Consider the following 13,843-nt stretch of genomic DNA (forward strand, 5'->3'; position numbering starts at 1 on the left):
CCACAGAACAGTAGTACATGCGCTGGTAACCTCAAGACTTGACTTTTGCAATGCGCTCTACATGGGGCTACCCTTGTGCCTAGTCCAGAAACTCCAGTTGGTACAGAATATGGCAGCCAGGTTGGCCACAGGAACAGCAAGGAGTGATCATATAACACCAATACTGAAGTCACTCCACTGGCTGCCTATCAGTTTCCGGGCACAGTACAAGGGGTTGGAATGATGGATGGAGCCAGTGCGAATGGGGCCCAGGTTATTTCTCCAATGTGGATGCAGCCTTTAACTCAGGAGAGAGAGTCCTCCTCATGCCCTCCAGATGTTCTTGGACAGCAGTTCCCAAGCACACCTCTCCATTGGCCACATTTTAGGGGGGGGGGGAGCTGACCATGGGATTTGCAGTTCAAGGACATCTGGAGGACACTGTGATTCCGAACCCAGCTGGAGCCGATGGGATGCTGGAAACCCGAAACCTCTCAATTCTCACCACCATCAAAGCTGAAAGAAACCACCATGTTAGTCTGCAAAGGGATCTTGCACTGCAGCACATTCAAGAGTTGCTGAAAGAGCGAAGTTGGTAGCATGAGCTTTTGTGCAGTTGAGTCTACTTCCCATCAAAACCAAGAGAGGATGTTTCCACACTGCAGATGTCAATCAGTTTGACACTATTTTAGGTGGAATCCTGGGATTTGTAGTTTGGTAAGCTATCCAGCTTGGTCTGTCAGAGAGCTCTGGTGCCTCACCAGACTACAAATCCCAGGATTCAATAGAATAGAGTCATGGCAGTTAAAGTAGTGCCAAGCTGCTTTATTTCTGCAGTTTGGATACACTCAAAGTCCAATGTGAAAACATTTCCCTTTACCAGGTTATAGAGAAAGGTGCTGCTGGAGTAAATGTATATCTGCGCTGCCCAGTTAAATAGCAAATTCATCCCGTTATAACTGCAAGGCTCCTATTTACAAAATCCTGGGATTTGTAGTCTGGGGGAGACTTTAATATTCTTTGCTAGGGTAGTGTAGTCCACTGCTCAGAACTACAAATCCCCAAATTCCCTGAGAAGAAGGGCTGAGGACTGAAGCAGGGTGCCTTAGGACCTGTATGTAGTTCAGGAGAGTGTGTTAAGAGTTTGCTAGCAGAGAAGTTGGTTGAAATGGGATCACACTGACTTACAGCAGGCATCTTGCAGCAGGGACGTAGCCAGGATTTTGGGAAGGGGGGGTCCAGACTAAGTGCCACCATTTTGAGAGGCTAAGAGCCCCCCCAGACACAAAATGTAGGAAAAATGTAGGACGTGATGCATGATAAAATGTAGGACAAATTGTAGGACGTTCAAAAATGGAGAACACACCCAACTAAAAGCCAAAAACATTAATAAAAAACAATATAAATTCATGTTTCTCAGTCATGCTCCAAATGGAGAACATTTTGACATTCTTCCTGGATAGGAGGTTGGGATATAGCTTTGTGTGTTAGACTAGGAGGAACTTCCTGAGAGTAGGGGCTGTTCGACAGTGGAACACACTCCTTCCTCGGAGTGTCTTTAAGCAGAGGCTGGATGGCCATTTGTCAATGGGGATGTTTTGATTGAGAGTTCCTGCATGGCAGAATAAAGGGGTTGGACTGGGTGGCCCTTGCAGTCTCTTCCAACCCTACGATTCTATGATGCTGGAGACCAGGATTCGATGAAAATCTGATTCTCTCCAACAGAGAAGGCTAAATATCTTACATGTCAATGACATGGCTCATGCATCATGTCCAAATGGTGCAGCGCACAAGGGACATCGCAGCGCTTGTCACACTCTCTCAGCCTTAAGGGAAGGTGAAGGCAAATCTCCTCTGAACAAATCTTCCAAGAAAACCATTGGGCAAGTCACACTCTCTCAGCCTCAGAGGATGGCAAAGTCAAACCCTCTCTGAACAAACCTCCCAAGAAAACCTCTTGAAGGCGCACGCTCGCACACACCCAAGTCACCAAAGGCAGACTCTATGAACAAACCCACTAGGCAAGTAAGTCACACACTCTCAGCCTCAAGGAAAGGCTGGCAAAGGCACATTCTGAACAAACCAGGATGTTCTGAAATTCCTGCTGGGCAGAAATGTAGGACGTATCCTGGATAAAGGAGGATGTCTGGTCACCCTGATAAAATGGAGGATGTTTTGACATTGCTCCTGGGCAGGTCTGAAATGTGTGCCGTATCCTGGATAGAGGAGGACGTGTGTCTTCCTACCAAAAATGGAAGACATTTTAACATTCATCCAGGCCAGAAGGTTGAAACATAGGACACGTCCTAGAAAAGGAGGACATCTGCTCACCTTACAAAAAATGAGGACTTTTGAAATTCCTTCTGGCCAAAAGTCTGAAATGTAGGATGTGTCCTATAAAAGGAGGCAAGAAAAGAGCCAAGCCTCAATATCTGGACCCCAAAACATACTCTAACTCCCAGAATTCCATAGCCAGGAGCCAGAAAAGAGCCAATCCTTGATATCTGGACCTCAGAACATACTGTAACTCCCAGAATTCCATAGTCATGAGCCAGAAAAGAGCCAAGCCTTGATATCTGGACCCCAGAACATACTCTAACTCCCAGAATTCCATAGCCAGGAGCCAGAAAAGAGACAACCTTGATATCTGGACCCCAGAACATACTCTAACTCCCAGAATTCCATAGCCATGAGCTAGAAAAGAGTTAAAGCACTGCCCAACCTGGTTATTTCTTTAGTGTGGATGCAGCCTGATGCAGCCTCTCCTCCAGGGCTTCCTCCTCAGGCGCCTCCTCTTCAGGCCCTGCAAAAGGGCACTCCTCCTGGCTTTGCCAGGGCCGGAAGGAGAGAAAAGGGCGCTTGTTGGACGCAGCCCCAAACAAATGCCAGGGAGCCACTTCTGCTCCTCCTGAAGCCTAGAGGAGAGCAAGTAGCACACTCCCTGGCATTTGTTTGGGGCTGAGTGCCCTTTTCTCTCCTCCTGCTAAGGGGGGGGTCCGGACCCCAGACCCCCCCCCCCTTAGCTACGTCCCTGTTTGCAGAGGGACCTTCAGTGCCTTTCCGAATCCTGTCCTCCTACGTAGTATGGTCCCAGATGCCAGGAAAGGCTCTTTGTCCGTTGCCAAACAGTTTGTCCTTCAGAGTTCTACTTTTAATGAGAGAAGATGCACCTCTGTATCCGCTTTCTACAGATCTGGGCTTGCAAATGTTGGAGGCCATTCAGATGGTCATAATGCATGCCCAGGAACTGAGGGACGGGGCCACATTTTCCTTTGGAGCCCCCATTCTGCTGGCAATCTGGGAAGCTCTCCAGCACCCTCCCTATTTTGGGGGGCACTCCATCCCTTCCCATGACTCCAATTGTTTCCTTCTTCCATCCAGGTCAAGAAGAAGAACTGGGAGATGGGTCTCGTTGCTTATATCTCCCTTGGCCTCCTCGGTTGTTTGGCTGCCGGACCCTTCCAAGAAGGTAAGGGGGTGTCTTAGTCAACAGCCACACTTTCATTTGGCACTAGAATGACAACAGTGTTGGTGCCAACCGAGTCTCCAGAAGGATTGGGGTCCCAAAACTTGGGTGCCCCAGCAGAGAAGACCTTGCTCCTGGGTCCTGGCTTGGCATGTCGTCCTTAAAGATGAGAGACAGAGGCAGGGCTGCTGTAGTTTTGGTCCTCCTGGGCTCCAGGTCCCTAGTCTCCATGAGCAGCTGCCCTGGCGCAGGGGCGGTTGGTGTCTCCCATGCCCTTGGTGCAGAGAGTCCCAAGGGCACCCATGTGGGTACCAACATCTGCCACTGCCACAATGCCCTTTTCATGCTGGCCTCTGGTCTATCGCTCATCCTCTTTGCAAACACAGTTGCGGCCCAGACGGTTGCAGCCCAGACAGAGACCTTTGACCCCTGCCCTCCTAACTGGCTTCACTTTGATGGCAACTGCTATGGCTACTTCCCTGAGAAGAAGTGCTGGAAAGAGGCCGAGGTGAGTCGGGGGGGGGGGGCGTAAGCTGCCCAAGGGCAGGTCGCTTGGCACAAGGCTCCATCCCTCTTCTGTCTGGAGAGGTGTGTATGGAAGATCTGGAACTGACGGGTCTCCTTTTCCCCTCGGTCAGCGAGAGTGCCAGAACTGGGATGCCCACCTGGCCTCCATCCTGAGCAAGAACGAGACTTGCCGCCTCAAGAATTACTTGGCCACCTTCATCCCTGACGGGGACGTCTGGATCGGACTCCACAATCCCGACAAGGTGGGTCTCTGCCCCCATGGCTGACCACCCACCTCCACCCCATGCCATATGGGACACACACGCCAGTCTTCCTGATAAGGCATCCTGGGGGAAAATGGAAAACCAGTATAAGACACCACTATGGAAATATCATGCTTATGTTGTTTGTTGTTGTGTGCCTTCAGGTCGTTCTGACATATGGCAACCCTATGGCAAACCTGTGAGCCCATGTGGAGTTGTGGTTTGAGTGTTGGACTATGACTCTAAGCAGTGGTTCTCAACCTTTGGGCCTCCAGATGTTTTGGACTTCAATTCCCAGAAGTCCCAGTCGGTATGCTCATTGTTCAGGAATTCTGGGAGTTGAAGCCTCAAAAATCTAGAGGACTAAAGGTTGAGAACCACTGCTCTAGAGAATGGGGTTTGAAGCCCAGCTTGGTCATAGAAACTCATTGGGTGACTTTGGGCAAGTCACACTCTCTCAGCCTCAGAGGATGGCAAAGGCAAACCCCCTGTGAGAAACTTGCCAAGAAAACCCCATGATTGGTTTGCCTTAGAATCGCCATACATCAGAAATGATTTGAAGGAACACAACAACAACAACAACAACAACAACAACAAGGCAAAGCTATCATGGGCTTTTCTTGGCAGGGTTCTTCAGAGGTGAGTTTGCCATTGCCATCCTCTGAGGCTGAGAGAGTGTGACTCCAGGATACAGCTTGCAACCCTCTTAATGCAAGCAGAGAATGGCATGCAGGAGGTGGATGATGGGGGCATAAGTACCAGGCCCAACAGTAACAGAATAGATTACTGGTGCCAATGTACAGAAGGTGCCTGGCACCACTCAACAGCTTGCAAGAAAAGGATAAACCCCGGCACCCGTCTCCAAAGTTGTGTTGTTGGTTCTAGCACTCAACAGCTCCCCAAACTCATATACAGAGATGTTGACAAAAATCCATCAGTGATACCTTTGTTGGCCAACAGAAATGCACAGTATACTTGTTGCAAGCTTTCGAAGCTCCATGGGCTCCTTCATCATCAGGATAGATGTTAGAAACCAAAGAGGAGGAGAAGAAAAAGACAATCGGAGATGATGGTCAGATGCCTGCATGTTGTTGTTTCAGTACTTAGTAAAGACATTATGCTGGGGAGGATATCTTTTGCAGGCCTGCAGCAATAGGGAGATTTGCAAAATCCAGGGAATTTAAAGGCCATTTGCATCTCAACAGGGACCCTTCTTTGACAATCCAACATGTCTCCATTCCAAAGAGGTCACAGGCCTCTTTGTAGGCAGAGAACAGTGCCCTATTTGACCTTGCAAGCCTTACTCACCTGTAATAACAACAACAACAACAACAACAATAATAGGATTTATTTATATGCCACCCAATCACTGGGAAACCTCTCAGCCAAAAGGTGCCCTCCTCAATTTTTGTGTTGCTATAGATAATGCAGGACCATTATGGGCTCGTGGTACATGAACCTGTCTAACGCATGCGCTCTAGGGAATGTGAGCATGTTCACATATGCTCCTGTCCTCTCTGTTTTGTCTTCTCCCCCAGATTCCCGACAACAGCTTCTGGGAGTGGACAGATGGACTTGCGTCCAGCCACAGCCGCTGGAGCCTGGGACAGCCAAACAATTACGACAGCCGGGGCCAGTTTTGCGCAGAGCTGTGGCTATCCTCAGGTGAGGATGTAGGGAGGGAAAGAAGACTCAAAAGTATTGGCAAAGTGGTCAAAAACCTTGTTTTTTGAACACTGGCAGACCCTGAACAGAAGAATCAAGGGCTGCATCCACACTGGAGAAATAACCCAGTTTGGCACCGTTTTAACTGCCCTGGCTCAAGGCTATGGAATTCTGGGAGCTGGAGTTTGTTGTGGGGCCTCCCTTCATTAAGCTCTGCTCCGCTCTGGGCCCCACAACAAACTCCAACTCCCAGAATTCCATAGCCTTGAGCCAGGGCAGATTGTTTCCTCTGCAGAGAATGCTATTTCCAACATTCTTTTTTAAAAAAAAATGCACAAAGCAAACGCATGCAAAATTTGCACAGAATAAGTCCGGAATTGCAAACAGGCTTCAAAGTGGACAAGGCCCTGCAAAATGTAGGACATACAAGGCAAATGGAGGATGTGATGAAATCAAAGTTAAAAAACACTTATTATAGAAATGTGAACTCAGACCTCTTAGTCCTGCTCTAAATGGAGGACATTTTGGAATTCTTCCTGAACAGAAGGCTGAAATGTAATGCATGAAATGTAAGAAATGCCTGAGGATAGAAGGGCATCTGGTCACCCTGCCCCCAGCCCCACTGACCTGACTGCTATGCGGCTGAAACTAAGGCAGCCCAATCCCACTGCCAGGCCAGGGATGCCCTGCCCGGATTGGCCGTTAGACCCCATGGGACACCAATGGTACCCCAATGCCCTTCTGTTAGGCTGAGGGTCTCAGGAAGGAAGAGAAGAATCATGTATGAATGCACTGCTTGGTGGAGTTACCAGAGGAAGGATGATGGAGCCGTAGGTTTTTTTGCACCCATCTATTCTGCTTTGGTCAGGCCTCACCTGGAATAACCTGTGTCCAGTTCTGGTCACTGCATTTCAAGGTAGATATTGACAAACTGGAGCCCTGTGTCCAAAGGAGGGCGACTAAAATGGTGAAGGGCCTGGAAACCTTGCCCTATGAGGAACGACTCAGGGAGCTGGGGATGTTTAGCCTGGAGAAGAGAAGGTTAAGAGGTGATATGATAGCCCTGTTTAAATACTTGATGGGATGTCATATTGAGGAGGGAGCAAGCTTGTTTTCTGCTGCGTCAGAGAATAGGACACAGAATCTCAATGGATGCAAACTAAAGGAGAAGAGATTCCACCTCAGTATTAGTAAGAACTTCCTGATAGTAAGAGCTGTTTGACAGCAGAAGCAGGGACGTAGCCAAGGAGGGGGTGTCCTTGGGGTCCAGACCCCCCTTCCGTTAGATAAAACGAATGGTGCGTGCCGCCATGCCACCGCACCCAAGCTCCATTATAATGGTGGCACTTAGTCTGGATCCCTCCTTCCCAAAATCCTGGCTACATCCCTGGTGAAAGACAATGCTCCCTTGGAATGCAATGGAGCCTCCTTCTTTGGAGGCTCTTTTTAAACAGAGGCTGGATGGCCATCTGTCGAGGGTGCTTTGCTTGAGAGTTCCTGCATGGCAGAATGGGGTCGACTGGATGGCCCTTGAGGTCTTTTCCAACTCTAGGATTCTATGATTCTATGAAATTGGAACTCAGCCCAATTCTCTGTTTCTTAATCTTCTCCCACCGCCCCTAATTCCTCTCTTGCCACTTAGGTTTTAAAAGATGGAACGATGAAGTCTGCACCCGCAAGAACAGCTTCCTCTGCAAGTATAAGGTGGAGCCCGAGGACGAGGACGTGGACTGTCTGTGAGCTGATCGGGGCCAGTCCTCGCTGACCACTGGCCTGGCATAACGCCTTTGCCTGGCAGGTCAAGGGCTGACAAGAAGAGGGTCAACCGGTGCTGTGCCCCTCTCTGTGCCAGGCTCACTGCCCGTCCTTCCTTCCCATCACCCGAGTGGGACAGCAATAAACTCTTTCTGCGAAGCAAGCTTGGGCAATCTGTCTTTCTCCTAGTTGTGTTAGGCTGCATCTGCACCGCAGAAATAATCCAGTTTGATACCACTCATAAGTACTAATACTTAAGTACTGTGCAATTCTGGGAAATATAGGTGCAGTACAGACTGCGCAAAAGTGCCATTCTGGTGCCGATTTAGGTTTAGGGACCACATGGCAATCGCACAATCCCTAATCCTAACACAGCACAGTGCCATAACAGTGGCGGCACCATTGTTACATAAGCGCTGTGCGGCATCCGCACGTCGCTGTGTGGCGCTTACATAACAAGTACATCAGTGGCGCACTCGTTACGTCACACCTTCAGCGAAAAAAGAACCCAGTTTTTCTGTTTTCTTTTTCCTGGGGAGGGAGGCCGTGCGCTTTGGTGGCTGGGCTTCCCTCCGGAGGAAATTAAGCCACCCTTTTTGGGCGGTCTGTGCCGCACCATATTTTGTTGTGGCACCAGAGCTCTTTGCTCTGGAAGGATAAATGCCTCACAAAACCATCATTTCCAGCATTCAACAGCATTGAGCTACAGTAGTTAATGCAATGTCAAACTGGATTGTTTCAGCAGTGCAGATGCACCCTTGGGGAAAATGGAGGAGGGTGTGCTTCTCCCATCACTGGTTGCGCAAACAGCCACACCGCAAAGCAAGAGAGACCCAAATGCACAGCAAGGCATGGAAAATACAATGCTCTCACATTGCTGAAGAGCAGGGAACTGTGATTTTTCCATCAGCGCTGCAATTCTAGGGCTGCTTGCAAAAGAGTCTGAGAGTTTCCATGTTCCTGACTCATGCTCTTCCTCCTTCGCAATCACATCTTTTCCATTACAAGCATCAGGGCAAGGTCCCTCCATCCAGATGCCCTCTCTGCAAAGGAGGACAAAATGAAGGGCATTTGAGGAAAATGGGAGGCATTACAAAATAAAACCGTTCCTATGCTTTATTTTACAGTGATATTGCATATACTGTGTTGTACTGTGTCCTCAACTGTATTTTTCTGATGAACCTATTTTCCTTAAAATGCCCTGTTGGCTTGCATTGCAGAACTCTGAGCAAGACAAAGGTTTAAACTTGTACTTTACTAGCCACAAACCCTTGACAGCATCTGCCCATTGTGCTGAAATGAAGGGGGAAAGCCCTGCCAACATGTCCATTGTGTCCTCAAGCAGCCCATTGCTCTCCTTTTCCCCTCTGAGAAACAAATGTGCCCCAAGGTCTGGGTGCGAGTCTCCTCTGCTCCTGCACCTAGGAAAAAGGAAAGAGAAGGATCCATCTGATCCCTCTATTTGCAGTGATGAGGAGAGGCTGCCAAGTAAACATACTTCTCATTTCTTGAGGGGTAACAGCAAACGTAGTGTTACTCAATGGGCTTCTTAGCTGTGCTCAAACTGGAGGACATGATGGAATTCCTCCTGGACAGAAGGTTGAAATGTAGTAAGCATCCTGGAAAAGGAAGGCATCTGGTCACCTGAATGGAGGACACCTGGAAGAGGCCCACCATTTGCAAGAAGGTTAATATTAATCTTGCCTGGGGGGACAGTTAAATGGCTTCCCATTTCTTAGCCTTGAAACATGCTTCCATAGCCGGAAGACTCTGACAAACATGTCTCTCTCACTATATATATATGTCTTCAGTGGACCTTTGTTGTTGTTGTTTCTGTTGTGTGCCTTCAAGTTGTTTCAACCTTAAGGCGAAAAATTGGACTTTCTTTGCAAGATTTCTTTAGAGGCCTTTGCCTTCTTCGGCGGCAGTGGGTTCCCATGGTCAAGCTGGGATTTGAACCCCGGACTCCAGAGTCACATAGCCCACCATTCAAACCATGACACCATGCTGGCTCTCAGTGGAGCTCACTCCCAAGTAAGTGTGCAAAAGGCATATAAGTTTGCACTGATTCCAGGGAGGGCTCAGCCACAACCGCTGTTTTCGTATTTCTTGGTCTTTAATCATTTAGTCACACGCTCTCAGCCTCAGAGGAAGGCAATGGCAAACTCTCTCTGAACACATCTGGCCAAGACAAACCCCCAATAGGGTTGCCACAAGCCCAAAACGGCTTGAAGACACACAACAACAACAACAACAACAACAACAACAACAGGAACCCTTTACTACGCTTCTAGCTAATAATTCTAAAGGAGACTCAAGCTCCGCAGAAGTCTTGGTGGCTCAATTTTGCCAGATCATTTCAAAAAGAGGAAAATAAGTCCATCGGTCCAGTCCTGGGGGGGGAGGGGACACAAGCCCCTCGCCTGCCCCCAAATGGGGGGTCCGTGGGTCTCCCTGCCCCTTGGAGACCCTTCTACCTGGTCAGTGCCCAGGACCCTGGGATCTGCGCAACTGCATGGCCTTAGCTGTCCAGACAAGAGCAAAGGATTAAAATACCTTCCTTCCAGTGTTTTGTCTTTCTGCGGAGAGCTAAGACCCTGCAGCTGTTCCATATCTCATAGTCTGGGTTTCATGACCTTTGAAGATCCCTTTGAAAGGGGCTGGTTCTCCCCCTCAAAATGTCTTCTCCATGAGATGGAGAAAACAGAACTGCATGTATTATAACATATGCACAAGGGCCCCAAAGCCCTAAAGCTAAGCAGGGTCAACCCAGGTCAGTCCTTGGGTGGGAGACTGTAGACTGCATTTCCAAGGAAGAGTCTGGCTAAGCCACCTCTGAGTATCCTTTGCCCAGGAAAACCCCTATAAAATTAATGGGGTGGCCGTACATTGACAGCCACACACTCACACATATGTGCGCATGTGCATGCCAGCAGGGCTACAGTATTTCTGGAATGTTTCTATCCCATCCTCTACTTGAAGGTCTCAGGGCAGCTGGCAGTAAATTTAAGACAATGTCAAGTATGCATAAACCCCTACTTTAAAATGTAACAAGGTAAAAGGCTTAAGCCAGAGGTTTGGTACCATTCCTCCTGGACTTTCCAGTTTGTTGGGAACATTGGAAACCACAGCCGCCAACTGGAGCCCTGAAGGACGGCCGCTCCAGGGCCATGAAGGGGGAGTCCATTCTGGGGTTGAGTCTCCACTTAAAAGGAGTCCTTCAAGGTGCTGAACATTTCCCCTGAGAAAGTCTGGACAGTTCATCTGAAGCCATCTGACTAGACCCCAGAGCAGATTCATCGCCCCGCTGTCTCTTGGGAGCCAGGCCTTGGGGTCTGCGTGCTTTCATTTTATCTGCACACATCCAGCCCAGTCTGTGGCTCAGTGCATCACAGAATCATAGAAGCCTAGAGTTGGAAGAGACCCCAAGAAGGGCCCTGATCCACTCCAACCTCATTCTTCTGCCATGCAGGAACTCTCCATCAAAGCACCCCATTGGCAGACGGCCATCCAGCCTCTGTTTAAAAACAGCCTCCAAAGAAGGAGGCCTGCCACCCTCCAAGGCAGCCAGCAGGATCTTCCACCATCCGTTTTTCCTAATGTTGAGGTGGAATCTCTTTTCCTGTGGCTTCCATCCATTGCTCTGTCTCCCATTCTCTGGAGCAGCAGAAAACAAGTTTGCTCCCTCCTCAACATGACACTCCTTCTTCTGAACAGTATCCTTTGCCTAGGAAAACCCTGCAATGGGGTGGCCATAAGTTGACAGGCAAGCTGAAAGCATACACACACACATAGGTATGCACACATGTCTATGCCATCAGGGGTACAGTATTTCTGTACCCAATATTCAAACGGGGTTATCATCATATCAGCTCTGAACCATCTCTTCTCCAGGATAAACGTACCCAGCTCCCTAAGTCTCTCCTCGTAAGGTCCGACATTTCAACCTTCCATTGAGCAGACTAAGGAGCCCATTGAGTTGCACCACATCACTGCTGCCTTTTGAGAAAAGCATCTGCTTGGCCACCTGTCCTCACTGCAAATCGGAGGAAAGCATGGATCCTTCTGAAGCTCCTTTTCCAAACAGGAATAGCAGCAGACGCGACTTGCACCCAGAGCTCAGGGAAATGCAGCAAAGGAGCCCTGGTGGCGCAGTGGTTAAAATGCCTGTACTGCAGCCATTCACTCGCAACCAGAAGGTTGCGAGTTCAAGACCAGCAAAAGGGCCCAAGCTCGACTCAGGCTTGCATCCTTCCGAGATTGTTGGGGGCAAATTAGCTTACTTGCTAATTAGCTTACTTGCTGTTCACCGCTATGATCTTTGGAATAGCGGTATATAAATAAAACAAATTATTATTAATTATTAATTATTAAAGGTGATGCCAGGAACTGGGCGGCTTCTGCTTGAGGACACAGCCAGGGCAAAGACGGAAAGGGCTTTTCTCCCAGTTTCATCACAGTGGACAAATGAATAATTTCAATGGAGATCCAGTCAAGGGTTTGTTGCTAGCAAAAGCTTTTGTTTTGCTCAGAGTTCTGTAAATGCATTGCAAGCCAACCAGGCATTTTAACCAAGATCCCTTCCTCAGATAAATACGATTCAAATAAAGCATATGCAACATAGCTGTAAATAAACCACATGGAATTAATTCATATTCATATTAGTGTTTTGTGTTTTTATTTTGTAATGCCTTGCATTTGTCTTGGGGGTCCTACATTCTGCGGTGCCTTGTCCTCCTTTGCGGTGAGGACACCTGGTCACTCTGGACTCTGGCTATCTGCTTGACTGCTCCGGAGGAAACTACGGAGGGCTCTTCTTTCTCTGCTGGCCTGTAACCTCCAAAAGCCCAAGAACCCAGTTTTATCTGCACACTTTTATCTGCACTACCTGAACTCTTTCCAGTCCTAGGCTGCATCTACACTGTAGGAATAACGCAGTTTGGCACCACTTTAAGTGCTATCCCTCCATCCTAGGAAAGCCTGGGATTTGATTTGCAGTTTTAACAAGGTTTCTGGCCTTCTCTGCCAAAGAGTGCTGCTGGTGCTTCACAAAACTACAAATCACAGGATTATGTGCGGTAGTTAAAGTGGTGTCAAACTGCATTATCTCTACAGTGCGGATGCACTCCAGAGTCCTAGGTGGTTTTCCTACTCATCTGTTCTCAGCTCCAAATGTTCCCTTCAGCCTGCATTTCCCAGATCCATCTCCTTTTCTGGGTTATGGCTAGTGTCTTTTCCCTCCATCCCTAACCTCTCCGCATTGCTTTGCACTACTTTATTTGTCCCATTGCATTCCAACTCCAAGCAGGGGCTCAACATGAAAAGAAATGCTGTAAGCGTCCAAACCACATATGGCTAAAAACCTCCCAAATATTTATGTTTCCAAAGGCATGAATCTGCCTGCGGAATTAAAACCATCCGAAACATCCCCATTAAAAGCAAGGGATAGATAAGAGTCAACAGGCGCAACACACAGCCTTTGCAATACACACCTCTTTGAAGATGTTTGGCCTTTTTCTCTTATGTTTTAATTTTAATTGATTAAATTAAATTCTCTGGCACCAGGGTTTGTTGTGGTTGCTGTTGTCATGTGTCGTGTTCAATTCATTTCTAGTTTATGGAGACCCTAAGGTGACCCTATCATAGGGTTTTCTTGGCAAGCGTCTTCAGAGGTGCATTTGTCTTCTCCTGAGGCTGAGAGAGTGTGACTTGCTTAAGGTTTCCCAATGGGTTTCATGGCCAAACTGAGATTTGAACCCTGGTCTCCAGAGTCATAGTCCAATGCTCAAACCACTTTAAAGTGTGGTGCAAAGGACTGCAACTCTGTAGACCAGGGTTTGAATTCCCTCTCAGCTATGGAAAACCATTGGCTGGTGACTTTGGGCAAGTCACACTCTCTCAGCCTCAGAGACAGGCAAAGGCAAACTCTCTCTCGACAAATTCTGCAAAAACAAAACCCCAAACTCTTTGGGCCATATAACAGAAATGATTGGGAGGCACACAAGAGAAACAACAAAGGAGAGTGACACCAAACAAGACAACTGCTTGCACCAAGTGTGCCGCACAGATTGGAAGTTGTGTGCATGCAGTTCAATATGCCCTTTAGCCACCAAAGGTTACTAAAACCACAGGATGGGAGAAAACCCACAATCTCACAAAAGTCCAGCCGTTTGTCTCGTGACCACAATTACTATATTTGGCTCTTAAG

The 13,843-nt window shown here is 48.2% G+C and overlaps 1 protein-coding gene across 1 annotated transcript; it reads left to right on the forward strand.

The window, feature by feature from the left end:
- Positions 1-3,378: 3,378 nt before the first annotated feature.
- LOC149311496 (C-type lectin PAL-like) lies at positions 3,379-7,652 on the forward strand. The gene is made up of 5 exons (XM_089526629.1): positions 3,379-3,448; positions 3,853-3,953; positions 4,084-4,215; positions 5,754-5,880; positions 7,523-7,652. Exons 1-5 carry the CDS (start codon positions 3,382-3,384, stop codon positions 7,618-7,620), a joined length of 525 nt encoding a protein of 174 aa, XP_089382755.1. The 5' UTR covers positions 3,379-3,381; the 3' UTR covers positions 7,621-7,652.
- Positions 7,653-13,843: the final 6,191 nt, after the last annotated feature.

Source organism: Sceloporus occidentalis, unplaced genomic scaffold (genome assembly GCF_023333645.1).
Source record: "Sceloporus occidentalis isolate IW3139 unplaced genomic scaffold, rSceOcc1.0.p SCAF_5, whole genome shotgun sequence".
In the NCBI taxonomy this organism is placed as follows: Eukaryota; Metazoa; Chordata; class Lepidosauria; order Squamata; family Phrynosomatidae; genus Sceloporus; species Sceloporus occidentalis.